At 37.6% G+C, this 27,730-nt stretch overlaps 1 protein-coding gene across 1 annotated transcript; it reads right to left on the bottom strand.

Annotated features, from left to right (window-relative positions):
* Positions 1 to 224: 224 nt before the first annotated feature.
* Positions 225 to 22,984, bottom strand: LOC128620937 (solute carrier family 25 member 36-A). Its single transcript, XM_053646312.1, has 7 exons — positions 22,120 to 22,984; positions 16,069 to 16,233; positions 11,853 to 11,930; positions 8,124 to 8,224; positions 5,411 to 5,477; positions 4,847 to 5,136; positions 225 to 2,254 (listed from the first exon to the last, which is right to left on the bottom strand). Exons 1-7 carry the CDS (start codon positions 22,158 to 22,160, stop codon positions 2,061 to 2,063), a joined length of 936 nt encoding a protein of 311 aa, XP_053502287.1. The 5' UTR covers positions 22,161 to 22,984; the 3' UTR covers positions 225 to 2,060.
* Positions 22,985 to 27,730: the final 4,746 nt, after the last annotated feature.

Here is a 27,730-nt window from a genome sequence, read left to right as displayed (position 1 = left end):
TTAGTTGAATATTTAGTTGATTTTAGTTGATAGATTCCCTGGTGTCTATCTAGTGACCATCCAAGTCCTTTTCTACAAGAAACAAGACTGCATTCACAGGCCAACAGCGTGCTACTGTATAAACCACAGATTTCTCTTCAGGTTATCCTCACTGGTGCTCATGTTTATGTATCTATACTAAACACGCCAAGGGTAACCATGTAAAGGAATTGAAACACAATAACTGATGCATATGTCTTTATTGTGAATGTTTGTGAACATTTCTCAGCTGTCGAACAATAAGAATATGTGATACAACAACTGAAGGTGGACATGTAGATGTAAACACAATGCTGAGTGAGATGAACACTGGACTCTCAAGTGTGTGTGTGTGTGTGTGTGGTGTTGGAGTGACGCAAAAATGACAAGTGCATAAATAACGATATAGCAAAACATTACAGGAAGAAATGAAATAGGATTGCATTGTGATAAAAGAAAACGTTTCAAAATAATTTGATGCATCCCTCCATAACACTTGAAAGCTCTTACGCCAAGATTAGTCAGTCAGCTAGGAATTGTCTGAGAACATTTTGCTTTAATTTTGCACTGCAGCTGTGAGGGTAACGTAGGCTATTTACACAATGTTCCTTCAAGTCACCTTAAACAGCCTTGCTAAGGTGTTTTCGTAGAGCTAAAAGAGAGTCATAGGTCTGTGCTGAAGCCGGTATCACGTTCTTTCTTAGCACAAAAATTGGTTTTCGCCTCATGCAGATGTATGTAGGAGATGTGGCTCAGCAGCAGAACATTAACTCTAACGTAGAACTGATTCGGTTTATAATATAGTTATAATATTATTGAACTGTTCTTTTAAACTATTTATGTACAAATTGCAATACTGAGCCCAAAACGATCTTTTAGGCAAGTGTGTGACATCTTAGGAAGTCTAGATTTCCCAAGGCTAAACTGAAGCTAGAAGCTACACTGACCTTACAGGTCTAGTACAAAATAATACAAAAGTACAAACCATCAGATGCATCTTGGCTGACTGAGAGAATCTGAGGTTCAAGGGTCAAATTATTCCTTTAAAGTCTCTGGTATTCGACACCACAAAATGTGCACAGACACTGTAACCTTTGTAGCTGTTGCACTGAAAAACTTTGTGTTTTGTTTTTTTCTGGAATATTTTCCTCCCACATAAAAGGTCAAACAGATGAACAGAATCAACTTGGCGAACGTTGCATCTTCAGTAACGTCTTTAGTAAGACCAAGTTCAACCTTCTTACTTTGGTCACATTTGCATGTACATTCATGTGTTAATAATATATTAAGCAAAAGCAACCATTTAATAAAATTTTTTTTGAAGACAATATACAAACATATAGATATGTACATACCGTATTCACACATATAACCCTGCTTAACCTCCCCACACGGCTGCAGGGAAGGAACAGGAGCACTCCTGCTTCTGTATGACATCTAAGTGCATCTTTCTTAATTTCAGATTGACCAAATAGCCCCAAGCCTGAGCACCGACAAATCAGGGCGTGGCATTTGGCACTATGTCGAATATTTTTGACCATTCCCTAGTTTTAAATCTCTTATTTTGCATAAGAGTAACCATCCTGATTTTTTGTCAGTACAAATAAAAACACAATGTGTCACCAAATTGTAATGATTTAAGTTAAAGGTAAATAAGCACTGTAAAAACAGAGACCCAATGTGTTTCTTCAGGCATCTTTGAGTGTGTTCATTCTTACACAAGACTCCTTTGGAAGCAGCTTTACATAAACCTAGTTTAAAAAAAAAAAAAAAAAGAAAAAAAAAAAAGGGAAACACTCCTCTCTTTCACTTGTCTCTTTTTGAAAACTCCCACCACGTTGGTGCATTCCCCAAGTTTTTTTTTTATCATCATCTTCGTCTCCTTCCTATACACACTCTCAAAATGTCTCAAATTTCCTCTTGACATTCGTGTACGAGTTTCTATCGGCACTATGAGCAGCGGCTTTTCCAAATCCAAGCCTTTCTTCCCCTTCGCAGGTAGAGGTGGTCAGTTTGTAGGGTCAAAGGTCAGGGGGCTGATGTTAGCGGTCGAGAAGGTAGATGACGAGCTCGTAGGTGGCCATCATGATGGCTGTGTTGGGGATCTGGCGCACTAGGTGGGTGGTGAGACCGCGGTACAGCGCTTTGAACCCCTCTTCCCTGAACACCATGCTCACTGTCTGCAGGAACGAGCGGTACTTAGTGCCTTCCTCCCTCAGCCGGGTTCGCACAACCTCTGCACAAGAGAAACAAGAAATAAAGCTGAGCAATTTGAGGAAAATCGGCACGTCTTTTGAATAATTTTCGCTCTCATTTGAGCATTATGAGTACATGGACACACTGAATATCACAGCAGCTCTTAACCCTTAAAGACCTAGATGGATTTTTGGGAAATCTGACTCTCCTGTATTTTTTTTTTGTTTGTTTTTCTAACCTATTCTAGCAGTCAGCATCAAGTGCCATATATCATTTTAAACAGGAGAACTTTCATTTTCAATCTAGCTCATTAAAAGTCTCCATTAAATCTTTTTGGCTGAGAATGGATGAATTACCCAGAATTTTTAGAAAAAACGGCAGAAACATTTTTTTTTTTTTACTGTGAACTCAAACAAAACCTCCTGAAGTTTGAATTTTTTTCCTTTAGAAAGTTACCTGGATGTTTTGGACTTACAAATGAAGTTTTGTCTTCATCCAACATTCCCGTAGCAAGCTATAGCCATTTCTTACAATATTATTCTAGGCGTTTTTCAATGAGAGAGAGAGAGAGAGAGAAAAAAAGGGTATTTTATTTACTGACAATGTAGACGTATCCATAAAAGAGATGCATCTCTCAAATGAGGAATTTTCCTTCCCCCCAAAAAACAAACACGTTGATTGGTGGAGTAGATGACAGTTTGAACCAATCTGGGTATTTGGGGAGGACGGGACACTATACAGCTACAGCCATTTCCTCTTTGGCTCAGAAAACGGCTTGACGAACTCCTTGACGAATCAATGCTGCAAAATATGATGGTGTAACCATGACATAACATATAACCGAGACAACTGTGGTATGTCTCATACACAGTTGTCTCTGTTTTGTCACATAAAAAGCTGAGAATCTCCACTTGACGGGATTTTTTAAAGAATACAGATTGGATTAGAGGTTAAAAGTTAAACATTTTAGAACAGTTATTTTTAGCCACGGCTGGCGGTTTCGGTCCTTGAGGGTTAAATTCTTACACTTTACATAATTAACTCAAATAAGTAATGTTATACCATTACACTAACCCTGTGTTCGGTGTTCACACAGTACTAATAACACATAACCCAGAGGCCATCAAAATCCTAGCATGCAGAGAGAAAAACCCCAGAATTTCACCACAAACAACTAGCATACATCAGTAAACGAAATGGATAACTTTTTTAGGTGTGTTCCAAGCAAAAATAAAAAAACAACAAGGCAAATGTCTGGCATGACTGCTACTTATACTGCATTCGAGTAAAACTCATAACTCTGGATTTCCAAGTTAAATGGGGGAAAAAAAACATGGAAAAGCACCCCTTCAACTTGGACTTGCTACTCAGAAACATGGCACGGTCTCCTCAAACCCGAGTTCAGCAAGTCACGTTAAATCAAAATGGCTGCTCGCACCATTATCAAGAAACAAAACAGCACTTCTAACCTTTACACGAGTTATGCTACTTACACAGCATACTATCAGTTTCCTTTATTATCTATTTGCTTCCTTTTCAATCAACATACAGACATATTAGCTTCTTAAATCTAGAACACTGACTGTACAGTTCAATGTTTTGAGAAGGTAAAAATAAAATCACTCACTTGGTTGCTAACAAAAGACAAACATGCAGTCATTCATGATTTTTTTTTTCCCCCCTCCAGTGTGTAGTTTGAAAGCACGAATGTCAAAAATTATTTAATTCCAAGGGCTGACTTCTCACTTCCAGAATGGCATTAATAAGAAGATCCTTCATTGGTTATTTTTTTGCAACTAAAGAGTCCACAGTACAGCACATTCGGTTTCTACAGGCTCACAAGATCGAGATTTATGGATTTACAGGTCAAAGTTCACCTAGATATACTCAGCGTGAACTGAAAGTAACCGCTAATAGAAGTCAACGTGTCGTTCCCATCCTGTGTCCTTTCCCCTTCGGTGTCTCAAAGTATCGCCATGGCGAGATTTCAAAAATGATAAATGCTGGCACCCCTGATGACCACTTGTTTCTTTGGCAAGTTCATAACAGTGTGTTACATGTGATATTTCAATTGAGACTTTCTCAAGTTTTTTGTTGAGATTGTGTTAAAAATGCTGGTGTGAGCCTATAAATGTTACACACAGTGTATACTGCATGAGTTTGACTCTTTGGTCAGTCATTATTTGGTCATGACCTGGTTTCTATAACAACATTTCACGGATTTCTTAAGGTAAAGGACCGGCTGTGGACAACCGTGTTTTATTAAAACAGTTTTGTGGTTGTGTGTTTCTTCTTTTTAAAAAAAAAAAAAAAAAAAAAAAAAAAAAAAAAAAAAAAAAAGGTCGATTCTTTTATGCAACAGTTAATTTGGACTACACAATCTGACAGGTATAAAGCGGGCCTTCGGCTCGTGCCTGCATCCAAATCACACGTCCTCACGTGTTATGCTCTTTACGTCAGCCACTTCAAGAATGCAAAGTGACCACATCTCCTACACCAGTAATAATGTTAGGACTTTTCCAGACTACATCATCATGGTACACTGTCACCCAGTTTCATTACGATCGTACACTCTCACAGTTGTGTGTGTATGGGTGTGTGGAAAAATAGAGAGCCAGACATCTCTGCTCACCATGAGGGTAAGCTAAACAGGTGGCGCAGGTTTTGGAGGTGGCGGCTGCCATCATCATGTACATGAAGTCGGACGCCTCTCGTGTAGTCTCGTTCTCTTGGTCCATGCGAGTAGCTGCTCTGGTCTCCAGGATGCGCCGTTTGATGCTCTCGTAGATCACAAAGTGGATGACCGTCTCCGAGATCCCGGCGTAGGACGCGGACATGCCGCGGTAAAACCCGCGAAGTCCATCTGTCTGATACACATGGCGCATGCACTGCAGTGCACTCATCCGCCGCTCGCCACGGCTCCTGAGAGAGGAAATATACCAAGAAATAAATAAAATGGAACACTTTTCTCTAGTAAGCACAATGCTCAAAAGTAAGTGAACTCATCTACTGTAGTACGACCAGAAATAAACAAACCTCTAAAGAATAATTCAATTGCACCTGAAGATTCAGACATCTTCACAAGTGATTGGATTTGGAATAGTGAAGGTTAGGATTTGAATAACGAGAGCTGTGGAGCACATTATCATACTTGATATTATAAAACAAACAAACAAACAAACTAAAAAACATTTACCTGGCATCTAGTTGCAGGCGGGTCTTGATTAGCCAGATTGGATTGGTTGCTGTGATAGCCGTGAATCCTGAATGAAAATGAAAGTACAAAAGCAAAGGTATTTTAATTGTGATAAGACTCTATTAAGCAAATCAGTTTCCAGATGGTAATGTAAACAGGACTGTAAAATGCGGAGACCTTATTTTGAAATATTCAAATTGTCGAGTCTTGAACATTTCTAATAGTGAAAAATCATGGTCAGAAACAGATATAACAGTAATCACGAGTGAGTTTTTAGGCATAAATGTTTTCCTGGGTGTAATTAAAGCTCATCTATGTGCTCCTACAGCCAAGGCAAGGCATCAGAGCTCTAATGTAGTTAGGTGATAATGTATTTGATTATTCAAAATTAAAAAAAAAAAAAAACACACATTTTAAAAACATTTTAAGTGAGGCAAAAACATCTGCTGCTCAAAAACATCTGGGTTAAATGAAACATGACAATAGTCTCATGAAATATCAGGGTTTCACTTTTCCACGCCCGAGGAAATTATGGACTCAAACTAGGTACTTTTTAAAAATGTGCTGTAGCCGTAAATAAATGAATAATTGTAGCTAAATGGCAATACAAAAAAAAAAAACATATTCAAAACACATTATCTATCTATTTATTATCTCCAGAAAATTAATAACTGCTTCCTGAAAGACTCTTGGAATAAAACTGTAATATCATACAAGGGTTAAGGAGTAGAAAACTGTTGTATGCCTGCAGCCTCAGAGACAAGGAAGTAAAGTTGCACTCTCTCTCTCTCTCTTTTTTTTTTTAAAGCTTCTGAGTCACAAGGTCCAGGAAAGAGATGTTTATATAAAATACAATTTCTGTTTTCGTGTTACGTACAAGACAGTGTTCCGCTTTCCAATGTAACAGACTTTAAAATGATAATAAGTGAAGTTTCCTCATACTCTAAATGTATTTGATTAGCCAGGACATGTCTGGTGTGTCAGTCATGCTACTTTAGTTTTGCATTGGTACTACAAAGCTAAGATAGCCAAGATAACAAGTAAAGGAAGCCTCTAGTTTAGTATTTCACAAATGGACTAATGCATGACACACTTATTGATACAAATATAGATTAGAAATGATTTCGACGATAATGGAGCTTTTACTTGATTTTATGAAACTACTTGCAGGAAAGCTCCACTCTGAAACACAGTAAATATGTTTATACTGAAATATTTGTGATGTGTTTAGTGTTTGTGCTGCTAATTTGTTGGTTGGCGCTGTATTTTCATTACTCCTGTGAGAAGTCAGTACGAAACAAGAGCAGTGACACTGGCCTGTAATAGGAGAAACAAAATGTGAACAATCTCAAACATAAGTAATAATGACTGCTATTCGCTCCAAAAAAAAAAAAAAAAAAAAACACCTTTTCTCACTTGCCATTTTCCAGGGTTGGACTCAAAGTCCCAGAATGCAATGCAGCTATACGACCCAGTTACACCGAATTACAGCAGAGACTCGTCTTAGTTAGTTAGCGGTCTAAGAGATGCCCAGCGCAGTGGCATTTGAGGTATTCGCATGAAAGTTGAAGCTTTACAAGATGATATGTTTGTGCTGAGTACAAAGATAAGGAGGACTCCAATAAAATGACTAAAGCACTGCTGCATCACTATTTAGGTAGAAATTAAGTAAATGAAGTTAATTAAATTAAAATAATCCAAGTGAGGGTTAAACTAAAAAAAAAAAAACAATAATAATTAAAAAAAAGTAAACTCAGAATTGAGTTACAAAATAATTCCTAGATTCCACTGAGGATAACGTTAATTATTGAGATTAATATAAAAGTTGTTCAAAGCGGATTTTTCCTTTAAGACTTGTTACTGAGGCAAACGATGACCTTTAACGAGGCGAGTGTAAATAATTACACACTGCCTTTAAACAGACTCCACTGTTAAGAGTGTTCCCCTTATCAAAGGGACAATTTACTTCAGTCTCAGCAATGTGTGTATAATACCAGCTAAAGTGACATTCACTCAGTTATAGCATGGGAGCAGTAGTGGGACATCAAGAACCATCTCTGAACAAAAGGGTTATGTGACCGTAATTATCACTCAGAAAGACAATCTAGACTGTCTAAGACCAGGGGTGTCCAATCTTATCCGGAAAGGGCCGGTGTGGGTGCAGGTTTTCATTCCACCCAAGCAGAAGCCACACCTGATTCCACCTGTTTAATCAGTCGATCTTGGCTTTCAATAGACTCAGGTGTGGCTTCTGTTTAATTGGAATGAAAACCTGCACCCACACCAGCCCTTTCGGGATAAGACTGCCCATCCCTGGTCTAGACAATCCTATCACCTCACAGTTTGGGGGTCACACTTGTAACGACATCGGGACTGGGAGAACGGAAAGTGATCACATCACATCACATTTAGAGTGAAACTTCGTTTACGTCACGTACAGAACACCTGGTTTGAAATACAGTGTAAGATGTCTGTGCTGGTATTGTTCGGGGTTCACGTTGACGCTGATGTGCTTCATGTACTTTGTTGCTGCAATAAAGTTATTCTTCCTCGAGATCTTCGACGTCCTCGTTATTTTTTCTTACACGGGTGTATAATAAATGAAGCAGTGCTACCACGTCGCTAAACAGGAGGCTCCCATTACTGCTGAGGTCTGTGCTGGGTGTGTAAATGTGCGAGATGACTGGGGAAAGGTTTGAGCAGAGAGATTTACCAGCCATGCCAGCAGACACCGTGTGCACCTGTATGGAGTCGGGCTCCAGCATGCTGTTCATTCGCTCCTTAGTAGTGGAGTACGCAGCAAAATAAATCGCCCTGGAGACATAAAAGGAGAAGGACGTTAGCACACACAAACATACATTATGAGCACACACTCAGAGCTCGGTTTATCCGAGTGCCCTGAGATACAAAAACAAAAAACCATCACAGCACCTTGTTGTTGAATAAGACAATATTCTGATTAAGGTGTTTACATGAGTCGCTTTTAGAATATTCCTTTCATGTTCAGGTTTTACATGTTATAGAACACAGATCGATTAACGTCACACGTCATTACGTCCCAACGTCACGCCGTCCCCTCCAGAATTCCACGTATTGACGTACAATTGGTCTTCGTTATGGTCCCGTATACAGTTTTGGGTGTTTCATTTTTAACTTTACGAACGCTTCAAATGCAGTTAATTATTTGTCATGCTGTACGTGCAAACAGACGACTGCTGTAAGCTGCATACTTACCTACTACATAGTAGCCGAGATACATGCATTTCTCCCACTATATAGTAGGTAAGTACGCGATTTCGGACGCAACTGTGTTCTCTTATTTGCCATCAAACGGTTGAGCACTACCGTGTGTGTACGCGTCCTGTCGCAAAATGCGGTGAAAACTCTCGCACGGTGTTAATAGTGTGATTAAGGTGTGTACATGTCTGTAATGCACTTTGATAATGCGACTAAAACAGGAATACTCCACACGTCTTAATTCCATTTGTGTTTACTTCGAGTATGACTTTAGGTCATCAAAAATCGCTGTTTACATGCTAGTTTCTTATTCAGAGTAGCGTCTTAATCGGGTTAATATCGGATTATGGTTGTCCATGTAAACGTACTGTATTAGTGTGGTTGCGGTGTTGCGTTTACGGTCACGATTAGTCACAGTGTATGATTGGACAGTTTCCGCGCTGCTGACTTTTTAAAATTCCCGATTATCAAGTTGAAATGATTTCAATTCTTTACAAAAAAATAAGTGCCTCTATTATCAATTATCCTGAGATCAATAATAAGTTGGCAAAACACTCCACATACACACAGCAGCAGCAAGATGTAGATGCACAATGTCATAGTCATCACCCTACACAGCACTTACTCCAAACATTGCTTCACTAAACAAACACACTAATGTCTCAGTTAACACCAACTCTTCTGCCACCTGTGCATTAATAGCCACTGTCTTAATGCCTCCCTGCTTCTCCCACTAGGTCATAAGCACGCTGGGTAGAAAGGGAGAGTGTCCATGATGAACAAACATCTCTCTATCATTTAACAGGACACTGATGAGAACACACGTCTTCATTAAAAGCACAGACAAACACAAACTGTTCTCCTCCAGTGCACCTGTGTGTGGTTCAGGCTGAATCTTGCTTCGTGTTCCTTCTCTTAATGCACCAATGTAGACATGCTCTCACGTCAGCTTCGGGGGGGAAAACCACTGTAAATCACAGTGTTCCCAGGTAATGATTTAGAAATGATAATAAAGTGATCAGGTAATGATTAGTTAATGATCAGGTAATGAACAGATAATGATCAGGAAATGAGGAGGGAATGATCTACAAAGCTCTATTAGTCTCTGTGTGTGAGTAGTCCCTCAAAACAGTGTCTGGGTCCTCAGACACCAAGTAATATGTTTTACAATATTTATATTAACCACTAACTTGGGCTGGATAATATTTTCACTATGTTTGAGAGTTTCTTCTGTGTTACTTTTAATTACTTTCTAATCATCATCACCATTAACGTATTTGTTAGGTTTGACGCTTCATTACAGTGAAACATCACAGAAATGATTAAATAATATATAGCACAAATTGGCTTCCTTGATAAATTAACCCTTTGAAGTTACAGTTATCGAAATCAATAAGATATATGATGTAATGTAATGTGCACAGACTGAGAACTTGTACACTGTAGAGAATGTGTACACTGTGTTCAAAAATGCAGTCAGTGAGACCAAGGTGACTAATATCTGTCAAAAATCTTTATTTAAACATAATTTATATTAATGTTAGCTAATGTGCTAATTAACAAATAAATAGGTGTACTGGATGGCCGCTTAACCGCCAGGCTGTGTTGAACATTGCTAACCTTACCTAAAACTTTCAACAAGTATAACGTCAGCAGACCTAACTGGATTTTCAGGGTGTGATGTGACATTTAGAGACGGTAGGAAAGATAAAGACAGGAATTTCTGTGCACAAGACTCTGCATCTGACAAATCTTGATGGAATTTTGTAGCCATGTCCAAAAGCATAGTGGAGGAAATCCGGTGCACTCGTGAAGTCCTACAGTGCATTACCTTGGGTTTCTGTCTAAATGACGACTTCTCAAAGTGGGTGCTGCGATTTTTTTATAATGTATTCCAAGCAGTGAAAATCACAAGCCAGTATTTATTTGAATAGTCATTGAATTTCTCGCAATCTCGCAAGTCAAATTGAACAAGATTTAAAGACAATATGTTTAGAAGAATGGGCCAAGATCACACCTGAATACTGCCGCCCATTAATTTCTTCATACAGGAAGAGTCTTGAAGCTGTTATTACAAACAAAGGCTTCTCCACTAAGTATTAAATAAATTTCAGTTTATTACACAAAACTTTATTTACAGACGTTAATGTTTGGATTTCTTTATATGTGTGGATTTCTTGAGTTAATACCAAAGTCTGGTGAAACTTTCATGTGAATAACCTTATTGGAAATATATTTATTGAAAAAAAATGTTGACGCGTTCAATACCCCCCACTGTAATGAGCTATTCACTCGGACCAAAGACGCAGCTTCTTCTGAAAAGTCAAGCGAAATTTACCTTGGGGATTTAACCTTGACCTTTAACACTAGGACCCAAATGCACGTCTTCCAACAGCTTCATCTCTAATGACCTTTATCCTTCTTATGCAAGAGTCAATCCTGAGAATGGAGTGTGTCTAACAAATCAAGAGAAATAGCAGGACCGCTATTCCTGAAGAGGCATGCCATTTATTTATAATATATAAAATATATATTATATATATACACACACACACACACACACACACACACACACACACACATATACATGTGTAGCATTATAAATACAGGCTGTTTCTAAATGCACCGCAGTGATCTTCAACCATAAACACACTGGTGGCTGTGTATGATGTTCAGCACAAGACAGTGTATTACTGTTCAGTCTGTGCCGCGTTTAAAAATAAATAAATAAATAAATAAATAAAAATAATAATAAAAAACACACACACAAAAAACAGAGCTGTCCTCAAGCTGGTGCTGTGACATCGCTCCTTCCTTTGAAGGAAAATACTGTTCTACATTACTGTCTAACATTAATTCGCTTTCCTAACAGGACAGTTCCTGTTTCTTTCATTTAATGAAATGAAAAAAAACAGCCTCATGCTGAGAATTTGCATTTCACAAACTCATAATCACTGTAGTGTTACCCACAGCTGCGAAAAACTTATACATTTATTCATTTGCAGATGCTCTTATTCAAAGCCGACACTGATACTGGATACCGAGTTTCTATTGATGAAGTGTGAGATATCTGTAGGATGAACAGGAGAGACACAGCTAAACACAAAGAAGTGTGCTGCTGCGTCAAACGATGACAAATTTATGTTTTTACATGTCAGAGAGTTTGCAAGAGAGTGCTTGTGTTGACAAGCAGTGGGAAAATTACCTTGATGGGGCAACTCCTACTAGATTGGGGCCAAGACCTCGGAACAAAGAACGAGGGCCTTCCTTCTCCAACATCATCCTGAGAGACAGAGACAGAGAGAGACACACACACAGATAGAGAGAGAGAGACAGACACACACACACACACACAGAGAGAGAGAGAGAGGGAGAGAGAGAGAGAGAGAGAGAGAGAGCGTCACTGTAAGAAACAGATCTGAAACACACGAGTCTCTAATTATATTTGTGATTTTTTTAAAGAAGATCAAATTAAATAGTACTGTTAGAAAATACCCATACGAGTCCTTCAGTTCTTCTGGGGGAACCCTTAAAAGGTTCTATATAGAACAAAGTGTTTCTCAATCGGAAAGGTTCCCTTAATTATCTAACAAACCCTTAAAGATCCCCAGAAAAAGCCTTTTTTGCCTAAGAGAGTAAAAGCTCCTTAATCCAGTTCATTAAAGACGATTCACAAATACACAAAACAGGTCAGAAGCAGCACAACAGAACGACAAGGTGGAGCTGATCGAGTAAGATTCGGAGTAAAAATCACCTTGTGCTGAACACCAAATAATTAACATTAAATGGCTTCAACTCAATGTCAGCATTTACCCTAAAATTACCCAGGATGGAAAAAGAATTAACAAGTCTAGCAATGCTAATGCTTCTTTAGGTTTATAACAGAGGTGTAACAATACTGAAAACATTCTGCTTCATAAAGTAGGCTACAATTATAAACAATATAGACTACAGCTATAAAAATGACCGTTATCACATTAAAATACTGCTTATATTATGTGAGGTGTAATAAACTGTTCAACTTAATCATACCCACACGCCATCTTCTGAAAAGTAGCTTCCTCTTTAACTTTAACTCAAGATACAAACCTAAGGCACATACTCACACCATGCTTACTTTTGCCGTATTAAAAGTGTATCATATCAAGACACCACTGTATCGTATCGTATCAAAGATGAATTGGATGCATCTTTACACCGCTATTATATAGCCTTTACGTATGAGGAGTTTATCCTGGAGGAATCTCACATGAACTTCACAGTGTCAGCTATATTCCTCACACAGATAAACACAGTAACCTTTTCAATGAAGGTGATATTCTGTGCTATCTACTGATCAGGAGGAGAAAAACACCAGCTTTTTTTTTTTTAATCGCAATAAGCATGAAAGCTCACACCCTTTTGGGGCATTTTATTCAGCCACAAAAATCCTGGAAGTATGTCACTGGTTTGTTTTGGCCTTGATGTTTTCTCGGCAACTCCCTCACTGTGTATGGGCGCTATACAAAATGAACCCTTGTGCGTCAATTAAAAAAAAAAGAAAGAAAAAAATTACACATAGGTCCACAAAGGACAAAAATGTCCATGTCTAAAAACTGTCATAAACACAGTATATATTAAAATTATTTTCCACTTTCACTGACCAATTTTTAATACCAACATCAGTTCTTCATAATTACCAAACATTCATATTCATTTTCAGAATTTTAACCTTTTAAACGCTGGTTTGTTTACATAATTCGACAGATGTTTTTTGGTTTTTTATTTAAAAAAAAAAAAGAAAAGAAAAATAGTAATTATTTTCCATATACTAAATGCTAAGCAGATTTTTTTTCTTTGATTATTACAGTCTTTGACATGTCACTGATTAACAATAACATTAATTTTGATGCATTCATTTTTTTTTACAAAGTGTCAGATTAAAAAAAAACAAAAAACAAAACTACCACTCAGGTCCATAAAGGACAAAAAATTCCATGTCAAAAACTGTCATAAACATATTATATATTAATATTGTTTTCCACTTTCACTGAATTAGATTTTTTACCAGCATCAGTTCTGATCATAATTACCAAACATTCATTCATTTTCAGAATATTAACCCCAAAATCTTCGAAGCTCAGGAACCTTCTTTGGCTCATATACATTGGGTGGGATTTGTGATTTCCAGTACAATATCATTTCTTTCTTTCAAACTGCTCACACACAATATTTTCAGTACACACATAGAAACCACAACTCTGATATCCATACACACACACACACACACAATTATAGCTAAATCATTTATTCAGTTGGTCTCCCGCACTCTATAATGAAAAAGCATGTATTTTCCACAGAGACTAAAACTGAGAAAATACTACACCTTTCAGAAAATGTTCTAAAAATTCAATGTTGTGAAACCTTGTCAACAAAATAAAAGCCTATTAAACACAGAATGTATGATTTTATGCTTAAACGTCATGGGGATTAAATATTGCAGTTTGAATGGGGTTCAATGGGGACATTTTTGTCCTTAAGGTCCTGAGTGGAACTATTTTGTGTACCTAGTTTAAATTAGATTTATGAAAGCAAATGAGGGTGAAATAATAAAATTCCAATAAAAATACACACCTTTTGCAAAATTTATACTGTTTTCATTAACACGGACAAAATTATTAAAATAAATAAATAAATAAATAAATAAATAATGAAAGACAAAAATGTCCATAAGGACGCACAAGGGTCAAGGACAATACAAGTTAAACAACAGGGAACGTTGTTGCATTGACTCCATATCCAGTAACACCTTATACTTTCTAGCAAATTGCTGCAATATGATAACCTATCCTCAGGATTGTTTATTGTTCCCTAAAGTTGACAGCAGTGCAAATACAACTGCCAGACTTGGACATGAAAAAAAAAGGGCTTGGCACTCCTCGGATTCTGAGCTGAGCTGCAGAAAATGAAGGGCTGGAGAATACGAGCGCAGCGATTGGCTGGAACGGGGGGAGTGTATGAGTGGGACCAAGAACAGAACCGACTTTCATACAGAAACTAAGAGGGAAAGAGCGAGGAGGTACGATTAAATATGGAATGCAAATAACAGCAAAGTGAAATCTGAGTTAATATAAACAGGATTTTATAACAAACCGTAAGAGCAGGCCAATTCACACAACATCGCTTTGCTGAATCAAAATCTCTCGCTTGATCTTTGGATTCATGTCCAGAGTCGTGTTTGGGTAGTGATATCTCAGCCAAGCAGGCCGAGAGTCAAAAAGTGAGCGTGAACCTGGCAGGCCTTGCATGCGCACTTTCCTTCTAATGTCACAGGCAGATTGCTGCTAAGCCCAAAACAGTCTGAAAGAATCATATGATACAGTAGCTGCTTAGAAATATATATATATATATATATATATATATATATATATATATATATATATATATATATATATATTTTTTTTTTTAAAGATGACAGCATGAGATTCTGTACAACACTACAGTGGCATTGGAAGCATTTAAGTACTCTGTGTGTGTACTTTGGGGAGAGTGATGGTGAATGTCCTAGTGTAGTTTGATTTTGGGAAGAACTTCCGGATGTGGTGTGATTTTGGGTAGAACTTCCGGATGTGGTGTGATTTTGGGTAGAATTTCCTGATGTGGTGTGATTTTGGGTAGAACTTCCTGATGTGGTGTGATTTTGTGTAGAATTTCCTGATGTGGTGTGATTTTGGGTAGAATTTCCTGATGTGGTGTGATTTTGGGGTAGAACTTCCTGATGTGCTGTGATTTTGGGTAGAATTTCCTGATGTGGTGTGATTTTGGGGTAGAACTTCCTGAGGTGGAGTGATTTCGGTTATAGCATCTTGGTATGGTGCGATTTTTGAAACTTGCTGCCATCTCATTGCTAAAAAATTTGTGCACTCGCATAACACAATCCTATAGCAACGCTTTCTAGCCTTTCAGTTACGTAAGGAATAAAGCACTTTGGTACATAATAATCAATATTGTGGTGCTGTTATACAGAGTAACTGTTACCACCCTGAAGTTGATTATTTTCCAATAACAGCAAGTCCCAAAACTAGGAGGAAAACCAGCTTTACAGGTAAAGTTAAAGGACAGCCTCTGATTGTTAAAAAGCCCTGCAGAGTCCTTACAAAAATGCTAACACGTCATAATATCAGCAAGCGCTGCTCCAGTATTTATTTATTTATTACTCTATTAAGTCTATTGAAATACTTTGTGGCATATCGGTCTGCCAGTTGATGGACTGAGTTAATCTCAAGTGTTTGTCATTGATTATTGGGTACACAAACAGTCTGCTTTGTAAGGGATTTCAAAATTTGGACCAAAGTGTGAATGAATGGTATTTTCAACAAACAGCATTACAGTGCGTTCTGGTTAGTAAGTGTACACACAGACAGGAGTGATAAAGTACACACTTGAGGCAGTTCAAGGGTCCGGGTGTAGCCACTGGGGTCATGGCGCCTCCGTTCACTGTGCTGAGCTGAACGGCGGAGATGTACAGTGTTATGGAGGAAGACTGCAGCCTTGTCTTTACCACCTCCAGCGGACAGGTCAAAATGGCTCCCACCGTACCACCACATCTACACAAAGAGAGACAGAGAGACAAAAATACAACTTATTAAGGCCGTTTTGGTCGTCAGCTTGTTCCAGAATAGGAAAAATGACCTGTTTTACGTTTATTTAGCTCCACTTTGTTTACTAGGTCATCCCTAGCTACCTCCAGATCCCCCCTATAGTACACTAAACAAATAATACTTCACAGGCAGAAGGTTGAAGCTCTCTAATCAAATTCAGATCCAGTCAAAATTAAGAAGCACTGCATCTTCTTTGTTCCTACATTATGACTAATGCTTTCGACTGGATATTACATTTGTCTCAACTTGTTCTGATTGGCTGCTAAAACTGGTTCACTTTCACTTCCTCAAGGACGTGTTGTGCTGTTAGAACTCTTGCGTTTGTGTAAGTGCGTAAAGCAACGCCCAATGAAATATTTGAGAGCTGTAAAATATCTGGAAACCGTTCATGTTTAGAGTTTTCCTTGCAAGAGCTCATCACACACATCCTTTAATATACTGCAACGTATTGTTTATTACCTGCCTAAGTGTGAATAGTTGGAACTGCTGCTGGCTCCTAAGGTTGTGCCAGTAGATGGTTAATTGTCTAACTGCAGTAACAAACTTATTATTTGATAAATGGTGAGTACCCTGCGTTGTTTTATCCCACCAGAATATTTTATTCACTTGCCAAATGTTAAAATTCTAGTATAAAGTATTCTTGCATTTCCTTCTGAACCGGAAAGTCCGAATGATGGCATGTTGTTACACAACAGCCAATGGTGTTCGAGATACACCACAACCAAATTTATACAAGCCTGACAGCAGCTTAAAAAGCGAGCAAGTATGGAGAATTAACCTTTTATTACTTTCACTCACTCATGGACAAGCACAACTGGTGTGTAAAGACAGAACTACGTTCTCAATCAATCCGTAGAAGAGCCATTGTCCATGACCGAAGAGCCCTAATTTGGTTAAACACTTCAGAGAAGTGCCACGTACAAGGTCGCAATTACAAATTCCACCCTCATCGTAAAATCTAGATAACATTTAACTGAACGAGGACAAAGTTTTGACCAAGTACCAATCATTTAATATTTTTGATCGTTTTGTTTAAAAATGAAAATCTCACAAACAACTGTTCTGGGTTTTTTTTTTGTTCAGTTACACCATCATACAGGTGTCCATAACACTAAGGGACAAAAGCTGTGACACACCTTTTTAGATTTCAGGGACAGTCGTTTATTTATTTGATGCTCTTCGCAGTGAAGTTGTTAGTACAAGAAGTGAAAATGGATTGCGCAGAACATCATGTACATTGCTGTGGATTAATCCCTGTGCTGAATGAATAACATAACATTGTCTTCCTTTTCATGTAATTCTTCTCTCTATTTTTTTTGTACTAAACACGTCTGTGACCGTCTGGATTAGAGGACATGGAGAAAGCAGGGCTGTAGTCTATTAGCACGGACTTTTACTGGGTGGTTCTTGTATGATCAGTGACGGGTGTCATTTTTATAATGACCATTGTGCTAACTGATTGAGAGTTGTAGGTGTAGAAGTGTACTGTTTGGCATATGAATAGACTTGAGTCACAAGCTCAGTCAGAAAGAATGAGTCATTCATCATTTCAACTGCACTACTCTTGAGTGTAGACATGAGAGATATTCTTTTGTTTTACATACATTTGCAGTATTTGGTCCCATGAACATTACATTTTGTTTAAGTTGTAGCTATTTACTTTTCACATTGCATGGGTCTAAATGCACTCCTTCTGTTCCTCTTTTCTCTGCTTTTGTGTGATTTAGCTGGGGGGGTTTTTTATATATAGCTTTTTTTTTGAGAAAATAACTTGAATTGGCGAAACTGCAATCGCTCAGAACTGTTTTGCCTCTTCTTTCACGGTGATGTTTGTTAGCAAATGAGACCTTTTAGCTGTACTCGTGTTCGACGCACATTAACTGAAGAGGGCTGTGACTGAATACTCGTTGTGATGTCACATGACGCGTCCTGGCGGAAATCTGTGGGAAACCTGTGGTAATTTTGAAAAACTGCACACTCCTCCGAATGTCGCGGCGTTTGCTTGATTTTGCATTAATTTCTGCCATCTCAAATCACGAAATCCTGGAGGGACTGATGAACATACAAGAACGCGATTTGAGACACAGCATTAGATTGTTTACGCAGTTGGGAACACAGTGTCACATGGTACTATACTGCCTCCGCTATTTACGTTGTTACTGCACCACATGGACGTGTCGCATTCGTTTCTGAAGATGTGCACAAGTGACATGCTAAAATGACCCCACGATAAATGCGGCCATCTTGCGTGCGTGTAGTTATCAGCAAGTATAAATCAGCCTTTAGCTAGAGTGAAACGATTTTGTTGATCAATATCTGTATGAAGCAAACCAACTGTACGACATCCCAGAAGGGGAGCGAGTTAGCTAGTTAAACTGATCAAAGCTTAAAATGTTTCGCAGCAGGTTATTTGGAGTGCATTTAGGTAGCAGTTCAAATACTAAACATTATTCGAGTAATGCTTTTTGAATATTCACTTTGTCTGAAATGCCCATCTCTTATAACAGGACAACGAAATGCTTTAGCAAGCTTTAAGCAAGTGTTTATCGGCATGGAGGTTTCAGGAAGAAAGAATCCAAGCCATTCTGTACAACACAGACCCCTTACTGCTACATACTCCAGTTCACTCAGGAGCTGCCGGGAACTGTATCCAGTTCCTCATAATACAACCACATGCCACATATCAAGCCTGTTAACGCCATCACAATAGTTATACTGACTGGGCTGACCTGGGGAACCAGATCCTAATGATATCTAGCACATGGCTCTTGGCATGCATGGATGATGCAATGCGGTGTGAAGATTTTGTCATGAGCAGTCTAGAAGTACATTAGGTCAATATTTTTGACTTACTCGATGTGTGCCAGTTCTGAATTGCTGGTTTACACAATAGCTACTATTTAGGAGTTTTATAAACTGTTCTGTAATTTAGCTGTCATTCTCACTCACAGGAAAAAAATAATTAATCTAATTTTTTTGTAAATACTGAATGAGAAATCCAAATAGATTTGAATAGGCTTTTTTTTCCGCCTTCTTCTTTCATTTTTTTCCCCCCACTTTTGCTTTGCTGGAAAAAACCCTTTTCTTTGCAATCCTCAACCAAACTAAATAAACATATGCATTGTGAAAATGAGTAGAAGTTTTGTCATATTTCTTGCCATATCACACATCCATAGTCTGTCTATTCAATTATTTCTTTTTGTAGCAAAAAGATCAGCTACAGAGTTAAAAGCAGACAGGATAACAGCTGTTTTGAACAACAGAGAGCTGTAAACATGAATCGTATAGTGGTCAGATAACATACTGAGCCATAATCGGCATATAACAAACTATATAACAGTCACCTAAGCCAAGGCTTCTCAAACATTCTACAGCCAAGAAGCCCTTCCTGTTAAATTATTTTGATAAAAAATAAAAACCTAATAATAATAATAATAATAATAATAATAATAAAAGGGACCACTTGTGATTGCAGGACACTAATTTGTTATTATTATTATTTTATTCATTGATTTATCTTCAGTAAATGGTCAGGGTTGCTCTGGATCCATAGCCTATCCCGTGGCACCAGATTTAATGATGTCATATGTAATATAACCAGAAGAAGGGTGGATAAATCAGTAGCACCTAGTCACCAGCGACACTGAGGGGGCTTTCACTCTGGCAGTTTAGTCTGAAACAGAGCACGGTTTGCAAGACAAATCGGTCAGTTTCAAGCAGTCATGCGGACAGGGAAGCGCACCACGGTACCGAACCCGAGAATACCTGTAGGAGGAGTTCGACTGCACTGGAACGGTGCCGCGATTTCCGTGAATGTGAGAATACCACAGCCTGTTGACAAAATGTTAACCGAAGACTTGCTGCTATTTTTAAAGAAGTGACAGAGGCTTTTTTCCTGGTAGTATCTTTAAACACAACTACTTGCTTGTAAGCTTGAAGCATGTGAAATGAAAGCTTTTATATGTAAAGCAATGTAAAAGTGTATTATTATTATTATTATTATTATTATTATTATTATTATTGATACATTCCGTGGTACAAGCCGAGAACAATGATACTGATCCTGTCACGGTTGAGCAAACTTCCTGTCTGTTATTTTTAAAGGTTTTGAAAACGTACTTTTTCAAACTCCTCCTAGACAAAATTGATCTTGGGCTCTATCTCCATAATGCTTTGAGGGGTTGTGAGGAAACTTGGTATGTGTCATCATCATGAGGCCCTCAGGTGACCTGCAGAGATTCAGCACACTGCCCACTACTGTTCAGGAGATAGCAGAAATGGCCTTTTGGCTTATAACTCTTCAACATTTTCCTGCATGATAACCATCATGCCCAGATGCTACCCGAGCAGTTTCAGAACAGCGCCACATAGTGGAGAAAAATTCTAAAAAGTAGCAATTTTTTTTTTAAATAAATGAGGTTTTTTATGATTAAAAGTGTACTTTCCTAACTCCTCATACACTGTTCATCGGACTCTAATCAAAAACATGTCAAAAAGCTTCTTTTGCTACTCGTGGTGCCGATAATTTGCTTGACCCCTGTATTGCTGCTCGCAACTATATTTATATTATTATTATTATTATTATTATTATTATTACTGACATGCTATTATTTACATTTCCTTCAAATTACAGCTCTGCCTGTCTCAGGCTCCAACCAATATAACTACTGAACACATACTTCTGAAATCTAGAACATTTACATTTATTTTTGCACACAGACCCCACAGATTCTGGATGAAAAAATAAATTTGTACCTCTATTTTATCATTTATCTGGGGGGGGGGGGGGATGTAGGTCTATCCTGCAACAAGGTGGCAAACCAAAGCATACGACAAAATCAAGAACAGTCAAACAAATCCGGAGGATTTGCAATATCATCACAACTCTAACCACTGGTCAGAGGATAGGAAAGGTCAGAAGAAGTTATAAAGACAATAGTTAGACAAACTATTCAATAAGTAACATTAAACAGTAAGATGTTCAGAAGGAGTGACCAACGTTAATAACTGATTTCAGCACTGATTGATCATTTTTGTTACTGAACTTGTGTGAAGCCTAACAAAATAACCTACTGCAGACAATGGTTTTGTTTTTTTGTCTTTTACAATATATCCCACTGAAACTTTTATACTGTATAAAAAACAAAGATGTTGGTTACACAGGGTCCTGTTTAAAATGCAAGGATGCTGTGTAACAAACAAACAAAAAATAATACAATCTGGAATACATATAAAATGTAGTACAATACACATCTGGAAAATATATATATATTTTTTTCATTTCACACTTACTAAAATGTACTTACCATCACATAATAGATAAATATATATTTTATGCATGTTTACGTTTAGTGCTAAAAAAAAAATCTGAAAGCAATTTTTCATGATTAAGGATGACAAAGTCATTCGCATTCATGGCATATCTTCAAGTATTTTTCTGCAGTACAAGTCACCTGGTGTTGGGTGTGTGTGTCTGTATTCTATAGACATTGTATAAGGACAAGTGTAAAAATAGATAGATAGATAGATAGATTGATAGACACATAAATTTGACATTCACCTTATTATTTGTATTATAGTCTATATGACATGGGTGTGTTCTATAGACATTGTATAAGGATTAGACAGATAAATAGATAGACAGACAAATAGTGAGAGAGAATTGTGATATTTCACCTTATTATTTGTATTCCAGACTATGATATGCCGTGTGTACATTATTATCAGTAGTAGTAAGTGTATAATGTATAAGAGATGACAGTACAGGTAAACTGTATACAGGGAGGAGTGAGTGAGTGTGTGTGTGTGTGTAATATTAATTTAGTCACTCACCCTCCAGCAAACAGATGAGCCAGCGTGTCTCTGCGACTCATCCTCACACATATTCCGCCCTTCAGTTCAATAAAACCCGAGAGCAGTTTATCAGTACGGTGTTAATGCTGAAGCTTGACCTTGATACTCTGACTGAACTTCAGCAGCGCCGTGTGGAGCTCGTGTAGAAGCAAAAACAAAACAAAACACAAAAAACCAAACTCGCTAGCTCAGTTAGCTAACTAGCCAAATGTGCTACTCTACTCTACTCTACTCTACACAACTGCACTCGTAAAAATTTTTTTTTTACAAAATTCAAGAAAAAAATCCAGTTTTGTCCTTTTTCGCGACGTGAACCCCGCGTCTTATCTGCAGCTACACCGCGTTTAGCGTATAAATACTTAACACACAAACTCTGACCCTCCTTTCCATATTCCCAGCTCTTCCCCCAAACCAGAGACTTTGCCCAAACTCACTCTCTTCGTTAGTAGGATATATACCAAATTGAACACAATGAAAGTGCCCTACATAGTGCGTACGAGACGCTGTTACTGTGCTAGCTGTGTCCTCTAGTGCACGAGTATAGGACGCAACAACTATTTTGAAACTCGACCGTTGTTGTGGCGACGCTTTGCTTTTCATGGACCAATCAGGAGGAGGCATGAACGTAGCTTCTGATTGGTCGTTGCGTCTCTGCACGTCTCTTTCACGTGCAAGTCGTGACGCCGAATGAAACATGTGGCGTGCACTGATAAACAGAACTAGCCTTAGCCTAAAACAGTGTAAACTTTAACTTTAACTCTTCAAATGTGATTAGTGCTGTAAACAAGCATGATAACCCTGAATGCTTCTAGGCTATAAATAACATCTCTTCACCCATGCACTCGGACAAATCAATACAGAATCAATACATACGTGATTACACAAAGCACATCACACAGATTGGATTAACAGTCCAAATGTGTATAGAGTGACTATAATTTAGTTAATAGGAAATATCTGAAAAGCACCTTAGTTCAAATCGACATACATGATATGGCCAAAAGTATGTGGACACCTAACCATCACACCCATCGTTGCTGAAAAAATCAACAACAACAAAACTGTAAAAATCCTCATAGAATTTGGACTAGTGGACTAGTTCAACAAAGACTTCATGTACAAACCATAATGAACTTTCTTTTACTTTCACGCGAGCCGTTGTTACCCAGATGAGGACGGGTTCCCTTCTGAGTCTGGTTCCTCTCAAGGTTTCTTACTCATATCATCGTCGGGAGCTTTTCCTCACCACCATCCCCACCGGCTCGCACAATTGGGATTAATCCACACACTTAAAATCTGTATCCTGTGTTTATATATTTCCATAAAGCTGCTTTGTGACAACGTCCATTGTAAAAAGCGCTGTACGAATAAAATTTTATTTAATTGAATTTGTAATGGTTTTAATGGTTGACTAACCCCTAACCTGCCAACCCGCACATTAAAAAAGATGAAATAATAATAAATTACACCTCTACTCTGTGCACTTTTCTTCTCTAGAACTTAATTAAAAATCTTGTATTGTAGCACTACTTGAATTGTTCTCCGCTTGACATATCGCTTTGCTTGTATTTACTCATTTGTAAGTCGCTTTGGATAGATGAATAAATGTAATGCAAATGTAATATAACACCTTTAGCATTTAGTAATGGTTTTAAATATTTAACTGATGGTTTGTAATATTATTTGTAGTGGAAACCATTAGAACTTTTGTGATGGTTTCTACTTTTTTTCCCCAGCAAGAATATATGGGTCTTTGCCAACCTGCTGCCAAAAAGTTGCATAATGTCTTTGCATGGTATAGTTTTACAGTTTAACTGTAACCAGGGGCCCCAAACCTGTTCTGGCATGAAAATGCCCCTGTGCACAAAGTGAGCTCCATGAAAACATATTTTGCCAAGGTTCCCACTGAAGAACTCAAATTGCTGGCACAGAACCCAGAACTGAACACCCACTGAACACCTTTGACTTCAGTACCTGACCTCACTAATGCTCTTGTGGTCTGATGAGCACAAATCCTCACAGCCACGCTCAAAAATCTAGTGAAAAGTCTTCCCAGAAGAGTGGAGGGTATTATAACAGCAAACAGGGACTAAATCTGGAATGAGATGTTCAACAAGCACATATGGGTGTAGTGGTCAGATGTCCAAATCCTTTTTGGCTCTATAGTATAGGTTTTCTGTCACTGACCTTGTGAAGTTGTCTCAGTTCTTTCCAAAATGTTCTTGATGTTTAATTTGCAGTCTCTCGTTACAGAATCCTACACTCCTACATTTTTTTGTCATCTGGTCGAGTCATCAGTTGCTTTACAGGGAGCACACAACAACAGCTATAAGCTCTAATCATCATGTGTAGTAGTCAAAAAAACAACAGAATTCAAAGAGCAAATGTAACAAATTTATTTCATAAGATAGTTCACTTGTGGATAAATAAGCAAGGACAACCCCTCTATCCCACACAGATACACTTCTGTCTGTGGCTCAACTCATTGATAAACTCCATTTTATTTGAACAATGCCTTTAACTAATGTATATTGTAACAAACACATTGACAGAAGTTCAAATACAGTATATCCAGAGCTAGAGCTATAATGATCAAGCCATATGAAAAACACACAACAAGAACCCTTGAGACGAACCAGACAAATGAACATTAAATGAACCAGTAAATGAACATTAAGTTTCCATCCGTAAAAAGGTGACGTGAAGGAGAAGTTGTCGCCTAGGGGATTTTAAACAAACAACAATATACCAGGTGTATAGATTACAAAAGAAGGTTTTTCAAGACATCCTTGGATTAATGAACTTTTCACTAGAGTACAATTATTTTAAATGCTAGAACTGTGCTTTAAAATTCTTGAATTCTTAAAATTCTCTGATTAGTAAGAAGCTGATTAATTTTCTCTAATGTCAGCTTGGACAGTAGTGCAGTTGTAAGACAAGTTGCATTATGTGTGTCTTATTAACTTCAAGAAAAAGACAAAAGAGAGGCTGATGAGTTTAAGGGTTAAGGTTTCAAATTCAAAACTTTATTTCTGCTATAACATAAATAACAAATAAAAAGTATCATGCCATCAAAAGGAACAAAATAATACAGAAGAAGCTGTTATGGGGTTGGTAACAAACTCTTTTTCCTAGAATAGCACATCCCAAAATGTTTTATTGGCAATATAAACTACAACATGAAACAGGATTATGTGTGTGTGTAAACAAGTAAACTCTGGCATGGCCAATATTTGCATATCCTGATAAGCAGGGGTCAGTTTTAGGGGGGAATTCAAGGAAATGCCATTTCCCAGGTTATAAAGGGACATAGTTCCTTCTTTGTAAAACTGACATCCACATTTTCCTTAAGATTAATGATATTCACTATTATTTATGTATGACACCATTGATACTACATTTAAGATTGTGTGCATTTGTTTTTTCTTTCTTTCTTACTTACTTTCTTTCATTCTTTCTTTCATTCACATGAATTTTCTTGTGATTTTCACCCATGTTATCTTTCTATGTAGTAGTAAACATGTATAACTGAATACAATTACACACTAACACACACTGTATACAAATATGGTCAGTTACTCACATAATTAATCAACACATCACCAAAAACCTTTATTATTTACTTTATTTCCTCTATAGACCCTCTCTGATCCTATGATCCTCAGTCAGGCTCACCTTTACATGTTGTATAGCAGAGATGATGAATCAAGTATGTCTATTTTCCTTTTTAATTGATTCTGAGCTATTCAGCTCGAGGGGTATTGGAAGAATCAAGACAGACTAGTTTTCTTTTCATGCCTCTAGCTGTGTACACACTAAATTTGACTTTTGACACAGAAAACTCAGAAACACAGAAAACCTGAAGTTATATTTCCAAAACCCCAGTGATAACAGCAGGGTTTCCATCCACATGTTTTTATGTCAACTTTGCATTTTAATTTTGCATAATTAACCCTGAATTAAACAGCAGAACTAAGAATAATAATAATAATAATAATAATAATAATAATAATAATAAAAGAACAGTAAAGCTTAGGTGTGACTTTGGCATAAGGACAAATGTGATCTAAATCATGATAGAAGCAATTTCATGGAAAAATAATGGAGTAAATATATCTGAGAATGTGGTCTTTAGGCTTCAAAATATTCACACAACAGTAGTTCATTTAAACTACTTGATTCTGAGTTTTTCAGGAAAATACTTAACATTTGGTAAAAGGTTTTTAAACCTATTTGGCCCTACTTTTTACTTATTTTATTATTATTATTTTTATTAAATAAATTTGTCCCTGAAAGAACTTCAATTCAGTTCATTTGAATATTAGCTGTACAGTGTAAATGTTAAATATTTTATAATTGACAGTTTAATATTTTGGCCAGGAATGCAGGCGAGGACACAAGTGCAGGTAGAGAGGTTTTTAATAATCATAGAAATCAAGACAAAGACATGGTCAAGATAAGGCACAGGCAAAGGTCAGGTGATCAGCAAACAGCATTAACTAGGTCAGGAAAGCGCAAGCTGAAGAACCCAGAAACAAGATTAAAAATAAAAAAATAAAAAACAGGATAACAATCACTATACAAATGGATTGGTAATGAGTGGTGGAAATCAACACAGAGTGCAATGAGTGTGAGAACTGGGAGTCCTTAAATACTGTGAGTGTGGCTGTGAGTGTAATTGAGTCCAGTGTGCAAACAGTGTGATGGTGAGTTTGAATGGGACAGTCTGGTGCTACATGGCAATTGGTCTACTATCTATCCTAAATAGTATCTGAGACTAGAATTAGTGTGTCCCAAATCATAGTATGTTGAAATGAGTATCCCAGAGGCCCCTGGATGGTCTACTATTTCCAGTAGATTTTTGAAGTGTGGCTCCGTGGACACTTTTTCAGCTAATATTGTCCAGAACACCTTGCATAAGGGAGGAGTAGGAGTTTCGTGTATAAGTAGGCGAATTGGGATGCAGCATGGGTGTTGTAGTCCTTGGTGGCCATGTCTGTATTCTGGGAGCTGTACTTCAATGCCGATTCCAGTGCAGACATGACAATTTTCATAAAGTGTCTTCACAAAACTGTCAAAAATTCAAGTCCATTTGAACTGTATAGAGTTTTCACCATCACAAAGAAGTTTACAGAAATACAGTGGCAAGGGAAAACTCCCTGAGTCAACATGAGGATGAAACCTTGAGAAGAACCAAAAAGGGAACTCAAAAGGGAGCCTGTCTTCTTCTGGATGATATCAGATAGTGGGATTAAAAATCATTACAGTATAAAGGTGTGCAAGTAAAGACAAACAGTACGAAGTGTTTTGAAAGGATGTTCAGTATGAGCAGATGAGAATGAGTCCTGGATTGCGCATAGAGCATGGGTCTTTATGATTACAGCAGCAGCTCTTAGGTACAAATCTACACTATCCAGGTAAGATTATGCATTGAAGCATAAACCATACATGAGTGTAAACTGTTTTTGGGAAGCAAAAGTCTTAAGGGTGTCCATGTGGAACCAGCAGGAAGTGAGTCACAAGTGCAGAAACTCCAAGCAAAAGTAGATCATCAGGAAGAATCATTACTGTGTGCTGGCTATATGAATTA

This window comes from Ictalurus furcatus, chromosome 17 (assembly GCF_023375685.1).
Source record: "Ictalurus furcatus strain D&B chromosome 17, Billie_1.0, whole genome shotgun sequence".
NCBI lineage: Eukaryota > Metazoa > Chordata > Actinopteri > Siluriformes > Ictaluridae > Ictalurus > Ictalurus furcatus.
This window is presented reverse-complemented; position numbering and strand designations above follow the sequence as displayed.